Source organism: Onychomys torridus, chromosome 5, assembly GCF_903995425.1.
Source record: "Onychomys torridus chromosome 5, mOncTor1.1, whole genome shotgun sequence".
NCBI classification, from domain to species: Eukaryota; Metazoa; Chordata; class Mammalia; order Rodentia; family Cricetidae; genus Onychomys; species Onychomys torridus.
In genome coordinates this window covers 18,853,871-18,876,304 of record NC_050447.1, presented here as the reverse complement: position 1 = coordinate 18,876,304, position 22,434 = coordinate 18,853,871, and the positions used below count along the sequence as shown (strand labels likewise).

General features: G+C 42.4%; 1 protein-coding gene across 1 annotated transcript in view; it reads right to left on the bottom strand.

Annotated features, from left to right (window-relative positions):
• Positions 1 to 22,434, bottom strand: part of Fto (FTO alpha-ketoglutarate dependent dioxygenase) — a 362,312-nt gene that overhangs the window by 181,966 nt on the left and 157,912 nt on the right. The window contains exons 6-7 of the mRNA XM_036187370.1: positions 15,934 to 16,077; positions 5,152 to 5,271 (exon numbers count right to left, since the gene is read on the bottom strand). Coding sequence (XP_036043263.1) covers positions 5,152 to 5,271; positions 15,934 to 16,077 — 264 coding nt within the window. The remainder of the gene's footprint in view (positions 1 to 5,151; positions 5,272 to 15,933; positions 16,078 to 22,434) is intronic.

The following is a 22,434-nucleotide window of genomic DNA, read 5'->3' as shown; positions in this document are numbered from 1 at the left end:
AAAATGTTGGAAAATGCGAGATAAGATTATGTTAGCACATGTAATTTAGTATTCACAGGAATACTTATGGGGAGGTAAATACACACATATATAACATGAATATATATACTATATCTAGGTGATTTCACCATTAATATGAACCCAAAATATTTATATATAATTTATCATGATATCCTTCAGGTTCCCTAAAATCTTTAATTTAGAAGAAATTTAAAATTGAATTTACTTGAGTGTTATCCAAATACTACTGCATCTGATATTTATTGCAGCACGTAAGAAGCAGCCTCGTTCCTATGCTCACTTACAAAGAACTTTATCTACAGCTGTAGTGGCAGCTTCATTAACCTCTCCCTAAACAAATAAGCAAACGGCTCTTTGGCTCAGTCATTCCCTGCGACTGTGGGAGCCACAACCAGGGACCTGCCCCTGCAGCAACAGGCTGCCTGCAGAATGAGGTTCCCTGATGATTTATGCAGACCACAATGACAAGCAGAGAGGCATGACTCACCTCAGAATTAAACCCTTATAAATAACTTGTCAGGGATGCCTGTACATTCTGAAGAACATTTCTCTCTTAAAACTTTAACAACAAGAATCTTGGTTATGTTACGAATTGAAACACCCACTCATTCTCCACATCTCTCTGCTCTCCTGAGCCAAATTTTAACATAAATGGGCAAATTAAATGTAGCCTATTGCTTACCTAACATAATTATATGTTGTATTTTACACTGATTCAGAACGGATACATTAAAATAATCCAGCCTTGGCTCCCACCCACTACAGTCGGCAAAGGTTATTAAGGCCAATCACCATGCACAGAGCCTGCTACTGTAGCGCTGGGGACAGTTGGGACAGGAAACGGCTCAGAACACAGAGGATGAGCAGGAGCCACTTTCTCCCCCCAAAGGAAAAGCAACAACAGCAGAATGCATGAAGAAATCCCCGCAGTACATAAATCATCAGCTTTCTCAGAGTGCTTCCTTGGGATGCTCGTCTGGAATAATTCCACTGGACTGTACCAAGTGGAGGTTTTTAAGGTCAAAAGGAAATGAATAAATGTCATCAATTTAGAGGATTTCACACCCAGCATTCTTTTCAGTCTCACCGTGAATTTGATAGTGTTAAAACATTTTTATAGGTAAAATAAATGTCAGTTTTGCAAAGACTGATACCAGCCCCTGGGAGACAAATGGCCTATCCACTGGATCTCAGGCTGCGGCATGACTTCGCTCCCTCACCGGAGACCTCAGCTTTTCATACTCCTCTTTAGCTGGCAAGAAAAGCTTGCAGTTTCTTTCAAATGATAACTCTCCTATCCCAAAGAGTCTCCTCATAATATGATAATCTTGGATGAGAGGTAGTGGGTTGGTTGAAAAAAAAAAACAAAAACAGATATGTGAATGGTGTTCAGAGCTGGAAGCCTTCTTGAGTGGAGAGCAAAGAAGGCGAGAAAGGCTTGGCCATGGTGCAAGGGGTCAGGCTGCTCCGGCGCAATGCTCCATAAATTCACAGAGTAATATTCAGGGGAGACTCGATGTTTTATCAGAATGCCATTCGAATATAAGGTTTAACATTTACATCACAAGAGCAAGCCCGGAGTAAAACTGTCATCCAGGAGGGAAGAGGCAGGATACAAGTGTGCCAGAGCATGCCTGCTGGGACAGGGAGTGGGCGGCAAAGGCCGGGGAGTTTATGTACAGCTGACTAAACTTTCTAAAATATGTGGCTGGTTATGACATGTGCAGCAATTACCACTAAAGGAAGAAGAGCTATTTCAAACCTCACTTTCCATTCTCCTATAGGCTTCTGGAGACTACCCCTCCCAACCACATGAGACAAAGAACAGGAAGATGGAGAGAAATAACAACACTCGCCTCTTCCTTGGTACCAGGGCCATCAAAGGCTGCTTTACTCCTAAACCAAATGAGCAAAGTAATGCATGTAGGAGCCAAGGTTGTAGGTCTTATTTTTCTCATTGAAAACAATGGAAGATATATTGTGGGACAGACAAAAATACATTGATCAAAGACATCTTTCCACAACACTCACAAGACTCTCTAACTCAGAAAACCAGAAAGATAACAAAGGATCGCTTGTCTAAAATCTTAATAATTTGGAGTAATATATTCCCTAGAAGAAATGCTTGAACATTCAGAAATGCCCTTTCGATTAGCTTAATTCCAGGGAATCTAAATGTGCACCAAACACTGCACGTTTGATGTGAAATTGCTGTTGAATTTGTGAACCCACAACTGATTTCCTGTGTTATGGAATCTTGGAGATTACAGTTAACTTGAAGCAACAGGGATAATTCTTGGCAGTTAATGGGACATTTATATGCATTTTCCTGAAAGGCAGCAGCATCTTGGGACCTCCAGCTGGCAGCTCAACATTGCCCCCTACTGCTTACAAGTTTAAAGAAAAGCTGGAGAAGAGCTGCCAGCCACACACACTCCCACAGGCAATGCCTATTACACACACACACACACACACACACACACACACACACACACACACACACACACACACACACACCGTGCCCAAATACCACACGGCACTGTGCTAAGAGTAGACTGATTTCTAAGATTAGTCTCTGCTGTGTCTTCCAATAGCAAAAACAACTTATCATGAGTTTATTAGAAACCTTTTTTTAAAGGCCCAAAGCAATGCTTCAAATTAATTTAGAGGAACCATCCCTTTTATCTTGGCCCAAACCTTCATTCTGCTGATAATGATCCAACTGTGGTATTTGGGAAAGACACTGAACCACTGATTTTTTTTTTTTTTTTTTTTTTTAAATAGCAAAGCCAAAGAATGCCCTGCCAAGTGCAAAGAACCATGCTCTGGAAAATTACCCAGATTGCTATTCCTTTTAGTATACTTCTTTTCTGGTATGAATACAAATAAATAGAAGATACTTCCTTTAACTAATGTACCACTACTACCAAATGAGTATATACACATATGGAGACACTGCCATACATCTACACTCATATCTACCAAATGTATGCATACACATATGGACATGCTGTCATACATCTACACTCACACAATGAATTTGCAATGAATTAATGACTAGTGTGGTCACAATACTAAAAATTTTACTTGGGGGGAAATATTCCTAAATGAAAGCAATAAAAACTTTTTAAAAAAATTGTTTTACAAAATTACTGAGTTCTTTTCTTATTGTTTCTAAGTCTTAATTTATAACTTGATCAAATTACAATTTCAAAGTCAGGCTGATGTCTAAGAATTAGGCCTCAGCAAACAGGAGTCTAAGTGCATATGTAAAATGGGCACTATCTAAACATCTGTGCATATCCTATAAAAACAGCATTTCTCCCAGGCGTGACTAGAGTTAGCCAGGCAAAACGGGACTCTTCAACACTTCCAACCTGGCAATACAATGCTCAGGGCTTTGGGAAAATCTATCTTTGAGACTACTAATACATTAAAAGGGTAATAGTATTCCTCTCCCAGACACTGATCCTTGCAAAGGATCTCAGAGATGTCAGTTCTCAGAGATCTGCATTCTGGTCCACATTCTTAAGCTGTGACCTTCATATTTGTAACCTGGTGTATCAGTATTATAAAACAGGGATTAGAGAAGATACTATGTTCATATCTTTATCAAAACAGTAATACTAAATTGGCATGCCAAGTGAACTCCTTTGGAGGTGACAGACAGGTTTCAGTGTGGGTGCTGGCTCTGGCTTCATAGGTGCATATTTATCTTTCAGCCCATCAAACTATATACATTAATGCTTGTTTAGTTTCCTGTATGTCAACCATAGGTCCATAAAGCTGTCGGAAAACATTATGTGTGGGGACTGGCGATCCCCGTGCACCCCTGAGATGAGCTCACTGCTCTCAGCACACTTCAAATCTGTGAAGTGGCACTCTCCAGAGGTCAGCAGGCTTTTATCGCCTTTGCTGTACATTCCAAATTCAAGTGTCTGGAGACCGATCAGTGAGCCGACAAAAGGCAAGCATCCTAGAGCAAGCCTTCTAGAGTTCAAATCCCAGCTCTGCCACTTACTAGCTGGTGACCTTGGGAGAGTTACATAAGGCCTTTGGGCTCCTATCTCCTCCTATGTAAAAGTGGGACAAAAGTCAAACCTATCCCGCAGGGTCGCCGTGAACATTAAGTGACAGCCATCTTTAGCACTCATGAAAATACCATGCAGGCACTACCACTGTTTATCGTCATCCCAGTGGAAGCTTAGCAAGCGGCTTCTGCCTGCCATCTAGCTGATATAGTCCATGTTCTACATACCATAAATGCCCTGATTTCTGATCTTGTTTTTACACTCCCAAGACCTAATGTTCCTCCCCAGATAGCCCACCCTATCCCCTCTTCTCCACATGCTTCTAGCCAGACCAGCACCTTCCCAACAGTCCCAGAAGTAATGACCTGAACCTGATACTGATCTGAACTATGGTGAATGTGCAGAGGTCAGAGGACGACTTGAGAGTGAGTCCATTTTCTCCTTCCATGATGTGGGTCCCTGAGACAGAACCCAGGTTGCCAGTTTGGTGGCACCTGTTTTTACATTCTGGGCCATCTCGCCTGGCCACGATTTTTTTTTTTTTTTTTTTAATTTTTTAGGTTCCACTGAATGGTTTTATTTTAGCTGCAGTAATATGTGGTGGCATCCACACTTCTCTTTCCTAAACTGCTAGGTTATGGTGACTAAATGCATGCACTTCCCAACCTGGCAGCCTGCACTTCCATCTCAATCATCTACTGAGTGACCCTGGACAAGCACTGATTTCTCTATACCTCAGATTTCACATCTATGAGTTAGGGCTCACAACACTGTCCACATCTACTGTTGTAGGAAAACCCTCTGGATAGTGGCTGGAGCATAAAAACAAATGAAGGCTGGATACTGCTGGTGTCCTGTTCTCCTGCTGTGTCTCAGCTCCTGTCTAGCAGAGGGCCTTCCATGAAGAATATCAGAAGTGTTTCGGACATGAGCTGAGGCTTTAGTGACAGAATTGCAGGCTGCTCCCATTACCTTACAGGAAACCACCTAACACAGTCACACAGACTGATAACATATGCATTTGCCTGTGACAGTTAGACAGCTGAAGATCTGCACAGTGCAGGACCCCAGAAAATGTGGTCAGACCTCATGCACTTACCACACTCTCCATCTTCTTCCACAGCTCCTCCAACTGAGTCATGGGTTCACACCACCAATCAGTGCAAATTTTGTTTCGATCTCCTTGGAACCAGAACTGCCTCAGCCACTCAAACTCGACCTGTGGGCCAGAACAAAAAGGTGGTGGTTAGAATGTCCTTGTGGCAGACCAACAAGGTCAATGACTTCCCCACTTAATTCTCCTTTGGCAACTTTATAGACAGGGGGGGAAAGGTGAGAAAAGCCTGGCCCACTAGTCCCCAACACACCCTGGTATCTCCAGAACACTCTGAAAGCTAAGAAAATGGAAGTCTTAGAGCTGAGTTCCTGCTAGGATGGCAGTCCAGGCCAGGTTACATGTTTTAGGCAGATATAACAAATATTCGGATTCTGGAGTATAAGCAGCGTCCACTGTGTATGAAGGAAAATCATAGCCAAGCAATTAAACATGTTTAGTAAGAGCTAAGAAGACAACGGCACAGACAGATATTAAGAGCATCGTGTGTCAATTTCTTAGACTGAAAAGAAAGAACTTACCCAAGGGCCAGGAGGAGTTGGTGATAATCTTAGGCAAACAATATATAATTAGAGGCATTCAAGCTCCTACACAACCATTAAGGTTCTCCCTTGTTGACTAAGCAAGGGTCATTGTAATAGGCAAACAGTAGCAAAGACAGACGGAACTTACTTGCGTTCTTTTCTGGGAAGCTACCAGTTGTGTTGACCACCTAGAGACACTGCTCCTATCCACAGGATGAACCCACAGCTCCCATCATCACCATCCCTTCTTCAGGTTCAGCCCTGTGGTATAGGCAGAGCTCCAGCTACAATACTAATGGCGGAAGTGGAAACTCAGGGTTGAGCCAGATGTAGCACGATTCTTTTTTTTTAAATATATTTATTAAAATTCTTTTCATTTTACATACCAACCCCAGTTCCCCTTCCCTCCCCTTCTCCCACCTCCTCACCTCCCTCCCGCTCCTCAGAGTGGGTAAGGCCTCCCATAGTAGTCAACAAAGTCTGGCATACCGAGTTGAAGGAGAGCCTAGCCCCTCCCCACTGTATCAAGGCTGAGCAAGGTATCCCACCACAGGGAATGGGCTCCAGAAAGTCAGTTCATGCACCTGGGGTAAGTCCTGGTCCTACTGCCAGGGACCCCACAAACAGATCAAGCCACACAACTGCCACCTACATTCAGCGGGCCTAGTTCGGTCCCATGCAGGTTCCCGAGCTGTCAGTCCATGGTCAGTGAGCTCCAACTAGCACCAGTCAGCTGTCTCTGGGTTTCCCCATCATGATCTTGATGTCGTCTTCTTCTTCTTCTTCTTCTTCTTCTTCTTCTTCTTCTTCTTCTTCTTCTTCTTCTTCTTCTTCTTCTCCTTCTTCTTCTCCTCCTCCTCCTCCTTCTCCTTCCTCTCCTTCTTCTTCTTCTTCTTCCTCTCCTTCTTCTTCTCCTCCTCCTCCTCCTCCTCCTTCCTCTCCTTCTTCTTCTTCTTCTTCTTCTTCATCTTTTTTTTTTTTTTGAATGTCGAACATCATTTATTGAAGGAGGGAGGAGGTCTTAAATACAGGCTTACAGCACAATGGGGGAACCCCGGATGGCAGAAGTTCGCCTCTGATTTTTTTTTTTTTTTTTTTTTTGAGTTGAGGATCGAACTCCGGGCCTTGCGCTTAGGCAAGCGCTCTACCACTAAGCTAAATCCCCAAACCCGCTTCTGATGTTTTTCAATCTTGCATCTAAGCTGTTAAAGCCCAATATACTGGATACACAGACAAGGAGCTTCCTTTAAGCATTTAGGAGGGTGGAATCTTGCAGGGAATTGGCATAGGGAGGATATCAAGGTCAAGGTCAGCAAGCAAGGCAACAGTTACCCAAGACGGGGGGGGGGGGGGGGTCAGGGACCTACAGCCCCCCCTTTACTAAAATATGAGCTTCTGACTTAGGTTGCATGGGGTGTCAGCAGGTCACCTTACCTGTCATGGAGGTACCTGATCAGGCCACACAGGCATTCTGTCTTAGGTTGGTGAGCGCCCCCCAGGTATTACCCATCTCTGAATACTCATTATCATACAGGCTCAATCATGTGAGAGCTGCAGAGTTAACTGTTGCCAAATATCTCTAAGTGGCTCTGGGCTTGCAATCTGTGTGTTCGACACAGAAAAGACCAACAGAAGTCTTAACCCACCCATAGCCAGTAGGCTAAAGGCAACTGAGCCATTCCCTTCCTTAACATGCTTTACTGAAACTGGAGTCCTTGTAAGATGGTATCCCAAAAGCAAATGGAACTTGAGTTTGTAAATTTATACCTTCAAAGCCAATTGAAATGTATATAACTATTGATTTAAATTCGTCATGCCCAATAGAATGAAAAATTAATTAACTGTGGAAGCTACTTTTGCTGCCAGGGTCTCCACTGGTAGCATGATTCTTAAAAGGTCTTATTAATAAGAACAAACCTGGAGCCAGGTATTGGGATGAATACTGAAAGATCAGCGAGACAGAACAGGCTACAGCTAACCTCATCTCGCCAACTTCTCAGCTGATTCTGTTTCCTCAAACTAGAAGCCTCTGTGTCCTCATCCGAATGGATCTCAGCTGAACTGCTGCTCAAAAGCTTAAAAGCTTGACCAGGCTCTAGCTCCTGGTTTTCACACCTTATATACCTTTCTGCTTCCTGCCATCACTTCCTGGGATTAAAGGCGTGTGTCATGATGCTTGGCTGTTTCCAGTATGGCTTTGATCTCACAAAGATCTAGATGGATCTCTGCCTCCAGAATGCTAGGATTAAAGGTGTGTGTGCCACCATTTTCTGGCCTCTATGTCTATCTAGCAGCTGTTCTGTCCTCTGACCCCAGATAAGTTTATTAAGGTGCACAATATATTGAGGAACACAATATCACCACACCAAACATCCCCCACTACCCCATTTCTGGATTTTGGAAGAACAGGTCTCAAGACTAGAGAAACACAAGCAGCAGCCTGTAGACATGTTGCTGTCAAACTGGAGCCAACGTGGCAGGAAGTGACTACAAGGTGAGAAGATGACAAGTCAGGTCTGGACAGAGGCACTGACTGGAAGAGCGACCTGCAGAGCCCCCTTCCACTCAAGCTGACTCGGCTTTAGCTGTCTGATGCTTGCAATGGAAACCACCTCATCTGACCAGCACCCTAGTCAGTCTCCTATGGCTTGTCCTCCACTTGAACATGAGCTGGTGCCATCAGCGCAGAACTCCATCTCACCCCAGTGCCCTTTACTTCTGTGGAGTCCAGCACCACGCCGTGGTGTCTGCTTTGCAGAGTGATGACGTTCCACGCACAGAGCTGGGCTCTTTTCGCCACTGCCTGTGACCACAGAGGACTGTGGGTTCTTTCTCCACACCGAACTTTCAAGAAGCAAACAAAAGCGACTTGTGAAGACTAACAATGGTAAAACGGCTCAGGGAAGAAACTGGAGAAGACCTGGTCTAAAGAAAGGTTTTTGTTTACGGTAAAGCAATGTTTGTTTGATGTGTAGAACCGATTTCAGCTAAAGCTGTTTAAACAAAACAGGAATGTGGGCTACATTAAGACAGTTGCTAAACCTTATCTGTGGCATTAAAAGACAGTGGTTGACAGAAGGTAAATCTGAGTACTTAGAAAGGAGACTGAATATGGCCATAGTTCAACTTCAGGGAAAATCCAGGTTTAGCAACACATTGACTACAGGAGAAAAAAGAGGACCTTCTAATGGGTTTCTCACGAAACTGTTCACACTGTCAGGGCAGCCCGACAACAAAGCCTCAAGTCTGAAGCTAGGTAGAGGTGAAGTGGTTTCCAATGGCTTCTCACCCCTTTGGCCGGTTATTCCACTGAAGAGGACAAAACTTGGAAGCCTTGACCACCCTGGTCACAGGGAATAAAAAGACTATCATAAGCAACAAGCCTCTCAACCTATCAGGGCACAGGAGACTGTACTTCTGTGATGGAGAGCTTGGAAGCAGGAAGTGAGTGTACAGGGGGTTGTGCCATTGGACAAAACAGCAAATGCAGAGCTCTGGCCACACTAACAAATAAAAGCTTCTCTTCCTCCTCAGGCACCTTGGTACCTTGGCTCAGAGAATAAGGGTGCTTGTCGCCAAGGCCATCAACCTGAGTTTGAGCCCTGGAACCCACATGATGCAAAGAGTGAACTAATTCCTCTAACCTCCACATGCATACTATAATGTAAGCCCTCCTGATTCCCAATTAAACTTTTTTAAAAAGTAACTTCTGTTTTTGAAGAATCGGGGTTCTGGATGTTCAGGGAGGATAGAAAACTAAAAACAGCCTCCTTATAATGGATAAATTCCCAGCATATATGACCTAGCAACATTAGATCAAGATGTAAAACAACTTAAATTCATAAAAAGCAAAGGAACCAATGAAGTAACGGAAGTGTCCCTATAAAGAGAAGTCCCAGACCAGATGAATTCACTGCCAATTCCTATGAACATTTTAAAAGTTAAGACCAATGCTCCTCAAACTGTTCCATAGAACAGAAAGGTAAGGCAGGCTACCAAACGCAGTGAACAAAGCCAGCATTACCATGATCTCAAAACCAAAGAACGCCCACAAAGGGCTAGAGACCAAATCACTGATGAACATAGACACAAAAGTTCTTAACAAAATCTTTACAAATCAAATTAGGACAATCATATACCATGACCCATGACCAAATTGTTTCCATTCCAGGTATGCAATGCTAGTTCAAAATATAAAAATACAGATGTAATAAAGCCAGTAAGTTATGTAAGGGCAGAAATCACAGGGCCATCTGTAGATGCAGAAGAGGCCTTTTAAAAAGTCCATGTCCCTTCATAATGGAATCTTTGAATAAACTACAAATAGAAGGAACATACTTAGCATAATAAAGGCTATATATCACAAACCTATAGTCAATATTACACTAAATCCTCTAAAATTAGAAATGAGGTAAGGTTTTCCATACTTTCCACTTTTACTCAGTATAGTGTTTCAAATCTTAACTAGATAAATAGGCAACTGAAAGAAAGAAAAGGAATACAAATAGGAAAAAAAAAGTAAAATGACCTCTATTTACAGATAACATGATCCTAAATTTGAGGAGCCATGAAGACAACTTAGAAAACTCTTCCACCTGGTAACTGCTTTCTGCCTCATAAAAGGATGTAAAACCAACACAGAAATACACAGTCCTGTACACCTCTAACTTGCCAAGAAAGAAATAAGGGGGAAAGCTCCATTCATAGTTTAACTTTTCATCTAAGGGGTATAAGATGTCTACAATGAAATAAGACATTGATGAAAGAAATTGAAACACTAGAAGACAGAAAGACCCCAATGCTCATGGATTTGCAGGATATTGTGAAAATAGTTATATTACAAAAAGTTATCTACAAATTCAATACAATTCCCAAAATTCAAATGACATTGTGCACATAAAAGAAAAGAATTCTAAAATTCATGTAGAAGCACATAATACCCCCATAAGCACGAGGCTGAAAGTATCACAACACATAATCTCAAAGTATACTATAGAGCCATAGTAACAAAAACAGCATAGCAATGCAATGAAAGCAGACCAGTGGAACTTCATTGAGTACCTAGAAATAAACCCATGTAACTGGGACATCTGATGTCTTACAAGATGTCAAGAAGATACACTGGAAAGATGACATCCTCTTCAATAATGGTACTGGGAACACTGATATCCACATGTAAAAGAAAGAAACAAGATTTACAACTTTTTCCATAGACAAAAATCAGTCCAAACTGGATCAAAGACCTTAATATAAGACTCGAAACTCTGAAATTGCTAAGAAAGATAAAACACTTCAGAATATAGAGATAGGCAAGGACTTTCTGGAAAAGACCTCAGTAGCACAGAAAATAGCCCCAAGCATTATCAGTGAGATTAAATAAAATTAAAAAGCTCTTGCACAGAGACAGAAGCAATCATCAAAATGAATTAGCAAAATACACACCCAACAGAGCATTACTTCCTAGACTTCAAAGGACCTCCAAAAATGAAACATCACAAGACTAAATCATCAAGCGAATAAATGGAATAAAGTGAATAGATAGTTCTAGGGGAAGAAATACAAGTGGCCAATAAATACTTGAAAAAGCATTCAATATCCTTAGACATTAGCAAAATGCAAATTGCAGCCATCTGGAAATCCCCTTGCACTCCATTATCAAGAAGATAAATGACATCACACGCTGGTGAGGACGTGGAAATCAGAACCCGATTCAGTGTCAGGAGGAGTATAAATGGGTGCAGTCATTATGCAATGAATATGGAGGCCCTCAAAAAACCAAACCAGAACTACCATAGGATGAAGGTATACCACTCCTAGATAACATAAAAGACTCTGGGTCAGCACACCATGGAGATACCTGCATGTCTATGTTTAATGCCACACTATTCACAACAGCAAAGATCTGGAACCAGTCTAGATATCCATCAAGAAGAGAATGGATTAAAAAAAAAATTGGTGTAAATACTCAGTGGAAACTTACTCAGCTGTAAAAAAGACTGAAATCATGGCATTTTCAGGAAAATAATGGAACTAGAAATCATTATGTTAAGCAAAAGAAGCCAGACAAAAATATAGCACAATTTAGATAAAAGGTGTACATATATGTTTATACAAGAAAGCGTACATGCATACATACATGTCTAGAAGTGGAAGAGACTATGAGAGCTGCAAGGGAAAGCATGAAACAGGAGAGGTCGTGGCTATGTGTGATATGAGAGCGAGGACTACTTGGGAGGATGGGGGATAGAACAAGGCAGGAGGGAGGACAGCGGCGGTCAGCAAATAACTGAACGAGAACGAAGTGTACTAATACAGACATATGTCAGAATGAACGCCTTTATTCTGTATGCTAACTAGAAACAACCAACAATAACAAGGAGGAGGCTGCAGAGGCAGAGGAGAAGGTGGTGGTGTGGTGGTGTGGTGGTGATAGAAAGGTGGTCCTAAGGCTACTTAATGGTACTACACTTCTTGACTAAGGAAGGTAATTAACAAGGCCAGCCTGGACTACACAGCTAGACTCTGAGTCTAACTGGAGGTGGGGGTGGGAAGGAATAAAGGAAGTGGGAAGAGATAGGGGGTGAGGGAGTCGGGGGAGAGAAACAACAAAGTATAATTGTGTTTGAAAAATTCCATAACGAAACCTAAGTCTCTGTAAAGTAATAAAAATAAAGTACAATAAAGATTTTAAAAAAAGAAACTAACTAACACTACCTCCACCAGTAAAAACAGTTTGAAAACACAAATTAATAAAAGAATTAGAGTTCTGAAGTCAGTGTGAAGTGGGCTGTGCTACAGCAGAGCTATGCCAGCCTGGGAAGCAGGAGTGACCACGTAACAACCATACAGGTTTGTGCTGGGGTTTCAATGCCTTCGATTGTGTCATATTCTTGCCAGAGATGAAGAATACCAACTAGAGAGGACCACAAGCCCCAGAACTTACTGTCTCTCAGCATCTCATAGGCCTAGAGAGCTCTCTGCACAGAAAGGGTTTCCATCACTGCTGGCTCACACCCTACCCTCCCATGCCAGTCAAGAAGCTCAGCACAGAGGCTCACTCCAGGCAGAGGCTTTCTGGTAGGCTCAAGAAGTGTCAAAAGTATGCCACATTTTTATGGACACCAGATCCAGGGTGTATGCATTTTAATCAATGCTATGACCTGACCTTTTTCTTCAGTATTGGGGATGAGAGATCACAGAATTTTAATCAAACAGCTGCAGCTACACAGACACACCTGAAGCCATTCCAGAGCAGCCCAGGAGAGGAGCAGGTACAGAAGAAACTCCAACATGAGACTACCCACTGTGTCCCTTCCAGGAGAAACTTGCTAGAAGATTGTTAGGTTTACACTGCAATGATTTGAAGAAAGAAATGAACAATTTAATAACAGGGGGGGGAATTCTGCTTATAAATGAATTTAAATCTTAAAATGGGGGTATCAAAAAGCTGCTGCCTTCTTATGACTGAAGTTCCCATGTTGCCTTGCTAGAAAACAAGGCATTCCTAAACCCAGATGGCTTCAAAGTATTCAAGGTGCTTTGTTATAATTAGTCCAGCAAAGGCATGTGGCCTTGAAGGAAGAGGAAAACAAGAAACTATACTAGGAATACAGTGCAGGGTGAGTAACCCAACACCCGATCCAGGCCTGCCTGTATGATAACAGACCAGCTAATGATGAGCTGACACACCAACTTAACCTTCAAGTTAAGATGACTTTGGAGAACGAGAGGTGAGGAGGTGGCCATGATAGGCACAAAGGATATTTATTTATAAGACCTTTTATTCATTCACCCCTCAAGGGCTGACCTACCTCCCTGACACAATGTCAAAGCAGTCAGCCATTTCTGTGGCAGATGGATTCTGATGACAGTATTGTGCTAGGTGGTTTTATAGTTTCCCTGTCCACCGAGATAACAAAACACCACAGCCGTGTAAGATCAGAAAAGACTGAAATGAAATAGCACACGTGCATGATAAAGCCAGCACCCAGTTTGCCGGCCAGACCTGAAAGTCATGAAGTCTTTCGGAAGAGTAAGTGAAAACCCGGATTGGAGATTCTGCACTAATATGGAGACTATTCCCAGGGACAACCCAGTGAGGTCATCAGGTCCACAAACATGTGGTTTCAAGCACTTCCAGCTACAAGCAAGGCCTTCAATGGGGACACTTGGCACAGTGAGGAAGGAAACCCGGCCCTGGATTCGGCTGAAGCATGAGGCAGCCATTATTCTCTGGAAGGCAGTCATTTTGCCTTTGGCTCTGAGGATTCTGATGCAGTTTCCCAAAGTGTGGAACAGCCCACAAGAGTCGGAAAACCTTTTTAAATCTATTACAAGGTATCTCATGTCTATGTGTAAAAAGACTGTTTCTCGTCAGCTCACACTCCTTCAACGACTACTTCCCTCACAGTAAAAAGAGAGGCTGCTGAGCGTAGGAGGGCCTCTGAGGATCTACACATTTGCTAACACTGTCCCTGTGTCCCCACCTCCTAGCATGGTAGCCTCATACCCTCCCTCACACTGCTGCTGAACTATCCCATGAGTCCCGAGCATTCTCTGTCCAGGGGTCTTTGCAGAGGCTGCTGCTTCTGCTTGAAATGCCCCTCCATGGCTCACCCCTTCTCTTCTTTCCAGCAGAGATGCATTTCTCTGGTTCCGCCATCTCCTTGTTCCGTTCTGTTTTCTGCAGCATTAGCACCGTCAGCACACTATATTCTTTACCTGTGTCTTGTGTCTCGTTTCCTCCTCCACACACTAGAACGCCCGATTCTTTACCAGTATACCCTAATGCACCCAGAAGAGGGCCTGGCGCGAGCTCAGTGATCGTCATTTGACAGCAATGTGTCACAGGTCAGGTCTTCCACAGGTTCTCAGCACATCATGAGAAAGTCTGAGATGGCTGACCCATTTTTACCATTCTCTACCACCTGTTAACCTTTCCCCTTAGGTCTCTATCTGAGGTACGATTCACCCACGATAAAATCCATTCATTTGAAGTATAAAAGTCAACATTGTTTTTTTAACTTAGGAAGTTGCATGTGAAATGGAGATTATCACAAATCTCCACAGCATGACGGAAGGGTGTAGGCTTAGCGTCTTCTTTCTATAAGACTGTTCTGTCTTCATTGAATATAGTTATCTACTTTACATTTACTTTTGACTAATTATGGAGGATTGCCACTTAATAGTACAAAGTTTATTTTCAAAAAGTCATCTATGCAAAAAAAAAAAAATAAGTTGAAAAAAGCTATGTATTTACTATCTAAAGTTCGGAAGTGTAGAAATTGAGAGTACTGACAAAACAGTAATCTTAGGATGTGCACTGACCTCACGATGCAGACCCACTGAACTCACAGACTGCAGAAAACAGCTACTCCCACAAATTTAAGCCAAAGCATTACCACTTACTGCTAGGTGAGCAACCATTCTCCCTAAGTCCCTTTATTTCTGCCTGTCTTCAAGGAACCCACTGATTGCCCCATAGTGCAAGGATATTTGTGTTGGGAAGAACCATGGGTTTGGGGGATGGGCAAAACCCTTATCTTCCTGCAGAAGTTAGGGCAAAACTACTCATAGACTTGGAAGCTGCTTCCGAGCCATTAGAAAAGTCAGTTCCCTTGTCTCAAGGTTCTAGTTTATAATGTAACCCCTTCTGGTGCCGTGCTACCTGCCCCTTGTGTGTTTCCTATAGAAACCAACTCATAGAAAGCAATGGTCTGAATGTTTGTGCCCTTCGCGCCCAAATTCTTATGGTGAAATGCTAACCATCACAGAGTGACAGCTCATTTTGGGAGGAACCTGATCCTGAGGGCAGCTCTTATGAATGGACTCAATGCAGACCAAAGGAGGTCCAATGAGGCTTTGTCCCTTCCACCGTGCAAAGACTCAGTGAGAACATACCATCTATGAATCTGGAAACAGGCCCTCACCAGACACCCAAACTGCCAGCACCTTGCTCTTGAGATTCCCAGTCCAGACTAAGAGGATAAAGTCCTGCAGTTTAGAAGCCCTGTGGCTGCCATATTTTGTTGCCACTAACATGCTAGGCTCGGATTACTGTGACTGTTTGTGTAACCTGCCCTGCCCTCTGACTCAGGTCTCCTGTGTTAGACCCTCATGAAGCTATGAGCAGGGGTGAGTCTCAACCTGCCCTGCCCTCTGACTCAGATCTCCTGTGTTAGAACCTCAGAAAGCTGCAAGCAGGGGTGAGTCCCATACCCATCAACTTCTTGGCCACCCTCACCTCATTGTGGATGTCTTCTCCTTGTTTCAAAACTGCAGGTTCCCAGGACTTCAGAGAGACGTCGCCGTTGTCCGAGTCATTAAGGACATTCTGCAGCGCCAAGTGGCAGCGTTGTAAAATATAATCCAGGGTGCCTGTGGAGCACTGCAAGACAGAAGCACAGCGAGACTGTGAGCGACTGCAAGCTCGCCATGCACGGTTCTGAGTCCTCACCCACCAACCTCACAGCTCATGTAAACGAGAACTACAGTAGTGCCCTGCTCTCCTGACTCTGTGTAGTCAGCCAGGCCTCACTAGGTCCCACAGGCTGCAGGCTGTCTTCATTATGTGAGCCTCCTCTCTCTAAATAAACATGCACCCTGAGGTGTGTGTGTGTGTACACATATACATATATGCATACATACATATGAGGTGCATGTATACACACACACACACACACACATATATACAAACATGGATGTTTGCATGTGTATTCTTCATATACTGCAGCACCTTAAACAGACTCTTAAATGTAGAAGAAATGTAATAAACAATTATTCTGGGAATAATCAGTTAGCAAAAATGTCAAAGAGAATGGTTTTTTGTTTTTTGTTTTTTGTTTTTCTCACGTCATGAATGTATTAATGGGGGAGAATGGTAGCCAGGCTGGAGAACTTGGTACAAAGCACACAGACTAGAATGGCAATAATGTGTGTACAGGGGGCTGGGTGACATTTTAAATTCAAGCTGAAGAATTCCCTCCCTTTTCTACATATAGGAGAAAGGTGCAGTCCTTCCTATAGAGGGTGCAGAAAGACAATGGGCTTAGGCTGCAAAGCACACTCAAGGCAAAGCTGACACCTCATTATCAGTGGGGACAGAGACAGCTCGTTCAGCCCTCTCCAGGCCTGTGGAAACGTGACAGAGGTCAATGGACACACTCCTATGAAGGAGCCTATGTTGGAAAACCAAGGGGACAGATGGAGTAAGAATTCAGTTATGCTGATAATGAAATGATCTCTTAGAATGCTAATATATATTATCCTTGGGATAACTGAGGAAAATGTGTCCTTAAAGTATTTCTTTTAATATTTATAATTTAAAGCAAGCATGTGGAAAAGCCCTTGCAAGCAACCTAGAAACCATCATTGCCTCTTTATACAACATGGTATAAATAAGCTTGGAACACACTAAGTTTTTATGTCCACAACAGAAGCTTGGCTAATATGTATTCTAATATGGTGACCCCAGAGTGCAGAGCGCATGAAGGTAGGCAACACTGAAGAAGAGGGGTGACCCCTACTCACAAAGTGCCCTGGTACCTCTTCTAAGTGTCAATCACCAAGAAAGGCATTCTATGTTCACTTTTGGTGCATGTCCACTTACTACGTCTAAGAACGGGAACAAGCTGCACTCCCCGCCAGTGTGCAGCCGGTTGATGAACTGAGCCTGCCCAAGCCTAGCTTTATTTATGGCCATAAATAGAGAAGCGCAGGACTTTGTCTTTCTGACTTATATATAATTGGTATAAAGAGCTTAGGAGCGGGCCTGCAGTTTTTGAGGTTTTATTCCTTTTTTTGGTCACAGCTTTATTGAAACTTAACTCATATCATGAAGTTCAACTATTCAAAGCAACAATTCAGCATTTTTTCTTTTTATTTCTTTAGTATATTTAGAATTGTACCACCATTACTACAATTAACTCCAGGATAATTCTGTTACTCCACATGAAACCTTTGCCTTTCAATGTCATTTTCACCAGCACTAACTTGCTTCATGCTGGAAGGGGACGATGCTGAAGTCTCTCTCTCTATGTCTGTCTGTCTGTCTGTCTGTCTGTCTCTCTCTCTCTCTCTCTCTCACACACACACACACACACACACACACACACACACACACACACACACTTGCCTGTCCTGGGCCTTTCCGGTCATTATAATCATTGGCTGCGGTTTTCACGTCTGCTTCTTACACTAGCATGTGTCTATGGTGCATCCATGCTGCAGCCTGCATCAGTATCCAACCTTGTTTACTGTCAGAGGGTAGTCAGTTCTGTGCATGTGTGATGAGCATCTGTGCTGTGCCCAGTTTTAACCTATTATGGGCATCCATGTACAAGTTTTCATTTCTCTTGGCCATAAACCCAGGTACAGGATTGCTATACCATAGAGTGCCAGCAGCTTTCTGAAGTCCCAGAACACACCAAAGTCAGTGCAGAATAGAGTGCACTCCTTCCAGCAGTACAGACTAGCTCTTGTGCTGGCACAGCCTTGCCAACATTTCTTTCCTTCATCTGACTCTGGCCATCCTTGTGCATGTGAATGGTATCTAACTGTAGTTATTGGCCATCCTCTGATGATTAATGCTGACACACATTTGTTTGTTTCTTCGTTTCTTTGTCTTGCTTTCAATACTGGGGAGGGAACCCAGGGCTCCCTACAAGAGAAGTGGATGTTTTTACCACCGAACCACACTCCCAGCCATCTTGTGCATCTTTCATGTGTTCTTAGCTATTTTTATACCTTCGCTGGCCTTGTCTATTTACCTCATTCATCTTTTTAAACAAAATCATTTCTCTTTTGAATTATTGACTTTTAAAGATCTTCTAATTATAGATGCTTATTAGATACATGGCTTGTTAATATTTTCTTCCACTCTTTGTTGACAGTTCACTTTGAAGTACAAGGAATTTTTGACTTTGTGATGAAGTTTAAGTTTTCTATTTTTTTCTTGAGTTATTTATGCTTTAGCTGTCATATCTAAAAGTCCAATGCCTATGTCAAGATAAGAATCACTTGTTGATAGGTAATTATCAGTAAGGTTTCTGAAACAAAACAAAAGGTACAGGAAGGGAAGGCTAAAACATGTGTGTCTGTGTCATAGACTGACACGTATCACTGAAATGGTAACATAAACTTGCAACATTTGGTAGTCTCTAGGAAGGCAGAACTAGTTTAGTTGACAAAAGGAGAGAGCATATGTAATTTTATACACTTTTAAAATTTTGAACTGGCTGAATAACTATTTAAAAATAATTACATATAAATTTTAAGTTTATAGAAAACACTGCAGAATCTCAAGAACATTCTAGAAATAAAACTAAAATCAAATAAATAAAAAGAGCCAATAGGAGCAGTTGTGCTCATACACAACCAACTTCTCCACACACAACACTCTCTCCATTAAAATCAAGAAATATCAGAGTACTATTTCCACAAGGCAATCTCTTCCTACTAGTGTAACAGCCAATCATTTGGGGGAGAGCACAGCAAGTCATATAACACAAGGATGTCTGAAGACAAGGCAGCTCTGAAAAGTCGGCAAGGGACAAGAGCACACTTCAGTATTTGAGAAGGAAACCTTTACCTGCTTTGATCATTGGAAACAATAACAAACAATGAAATGAAACATTTGAAATAAGATACAAACATGCTGTCAGCTGAACCTATGTCTAGTTTTGAGTCTCTGCCTATGAATCAGCAGAAGCATGTACTGGATTCCACTACCCACATATAGGGATTCAAAATGACTGCTCCCAGTGTTGCTGACTGGGTCAATTTCATGAACTCATCAGAGGCACCAAGGATCTGTCCAACTTTCTCTACTGTCCATGCTGGATAAGCTTCTTTATCAGCTCTCTTTTACTGACTTAGTTCCCAGGCTTGGTTCCTGACTATACTGTTAGGAGACCGCAGATATGATTTGTGTTTCTATGCACATAGTCCCACGAAGGGCTCCAAAGACTAAACCCACAAGACGTGCGGACCATACAGCTTCACCATAATGTTGCAAATGCTATCTGTTTTTACTTCAGTAGTCATATTTTTCTGGAAATAAAGTTGCACTAAATTTTAGTATGCTTGCCCACCCAAAATCCTATTAACTCAGAATCATATATAGTAAGACTAGCACTGTTTAATAAAGAACTAGACAGTAAATATTTTGGACTTTAGGCTACAAATACTCAGCTCTGTCACAGAAGCTCCAAAGCAGCAGTAAGCAGTATGTAAACAAATTGAGTGGAGCTGTGTTCCAATAAAACTCTACAAGAGCACTTATCCACTGATCAGTCACTTACTGACTGATACATATAATCCAGAAAGAAGACATTTAAATAATTAACATTACAGGTATCCAGTTATTAAAACATCAGACAGTTTGAACTAAACCACAGAAAATATAAGAGTCATAGATTGGAAGTAATTCTTCTTTTCTGAGATGGTCTCACATATCCCAGGCAGGCCCCAAACTGGCTCTGTAGCCAAGGACAACTATGAACTTGTGATCTTCCTGCTTCTACCCCCAGTCCTGGGGTTATAGGCACGAGTCACATGATCAAAAACAGGGCCTTGTGCACATTAGAGAAGCACTCTACCAATGCAACGACAATCCCGGCCTGCCTTGGAGAAATGTTTTCTTCTGAGAACATGACTACGCATTGCCCCTCTCTTCATTTAAAGTGAATTAATGCTCAAAATATGGCCTAAAAATACAAAAGATACAAGGACAGTTATGGTTAATCCGAGAAAGACAAGCTTAACAGTATTTTGAAAATAACTAATGGACAGTATAAAATTGGTCCACACAGGAAAAGGAATCAAAGCTGGAGGGCAGGATAAATCCCAACTTTCCAACTTCATTTCCCATGATGCCCTGAGTTCTTTGCTACCTGATATCCTGCACTATTCTTGCCCCAGCCTGTAAGCATCTTCTGTAGCCCAGGCTGGACTGGAACATGTGAGCTCCTTCCTCAGCATCAAGGGTACTGGGATTACAGGCATAGACTGTCACAGCTGACTGACAGGCATCTTGGAGACACTAACCGCCTATTCCTGCTTATAACTGACTGAAAGAACACTGAGATAACTCTCTTGATAGTTAATGAAAGTCTGCTAAATGAATGAAATAAAATTCCTTCTTCCGAAGAGCAGCTCTCACCGAGTAGAAATTTTCATAATCGAGACTTTTTACTGTCTCTTGCTTCATGTCTACTCTAGTGAACACAGAGATGGAAAAAGCTCCCACAAGGAGTCTCAGGTGTTCTTTTCCTCCCTTCCACTATTTTTCCATTCACTGTTCTAAAAGACCTAAATGCAATAACTCACTGAATACCAAGAATCTCATGAGCTTGAGGATATTGGTATTCTCAGCAAATTCACATTCCAACCATTTCACTCTCCCGTGGCCACAGGTCCTTTGAAGACCACACTAATAAGCCTGTCTGTTTACTCTTACAGGTTAGATTATGAAACATGTAAGAGAGACATGCTTACACAGCACATACTCAAGTGATTGACAAGAACAGGACTCTTGGGAGGAGTATATCTAGACAGATGGCTACAAAAGGAAATGGAGTCATTCTGTACCACATCAGATGGTCTATAAATATTCCATCCCCTCTCCATTTCTTACCCTCCCTCCTTCTTAACAGAACTTACTTAGAACTAATGACACTTGTCAATGGTGTTTATCTCCCAAAGAAACAACTCCAACGATTGACCTTAGATAAGGATTTGTATGTTTATGTGTTTTACATTTTCTCCCCAAACAAAATGAAAGTTGAACTAAAGGGTTGGGCAGAACGGCTAGGTGGGCGCCTCACATTCCCATGTTTGCTGTGCAGGTCACAAAGACAGGCACTGAAACATGCAAAAGAATGAGAGATCAGCAAAGAAGAGATTGCAGAAAAGGAAGACAAGATGACTGGTGGGCTTGCTGGCACTCTGAAAATATGCCCACCTCTTTTGCTATATTGCATCCTGACAGTCTACCAGGAAAAGACACGGTGTCACCTGACTCAGTGGCCTTGTGCAGCTTCAGAACTGGCCAAGAACTTGTGCCATTCTACAAGGTTAATTTCTTGCGTCCCATCTCCCCACACTTATTCCCTGGTATCCTCTGAGGAGTATAGCTGTAAGGCAAAGCACAGCCAAAAAGCTGGGGAACTGGGGCTGTTGCTCAGTTATTGCCTAACATGTGAAAAGCTTTGGACTTTATCTCTAGCAACTTGTAATTCATTAATTCCTTCATTGAGACCCGGATAGGAAGCTGTCCATGATCCTTGTCATTCTTCCCCTGCTCTCTAGATCCTAGAGGCACTGCTAGACATGTTTCTCATCTTATAATTTCCGTTCCCATCTCAGTTGACAGGTTGACTGCCAGCCATTGCCCAGCCACTGGGCTGTGAACATGACTGGGGACCTCAGAAGTTCTCTGATATCTTTGAGCTTCTCATAAATTTACATTCATATGTCTAGCTGTCCAACCAAAACTTATGTTGATCTCAGGCATTTGAACCTAAATAGTATATACACAAGCAAACAAATTCACCTCATTTTCTTTGCTCTTGACCATGGTCACCCATGGAAGTCTAAAGTTATCAGCATATCTAATGGCATGTACTTACTTCATGAAATAAAACCCTTGGCTGGTAAGATGGCTCAGTAGGCAAGATACTTGCTGCCATGCCTGAGGACCTGAGTTTTATCCCTGGGACCTACATGGTGGAAGGAAGGAACTGAC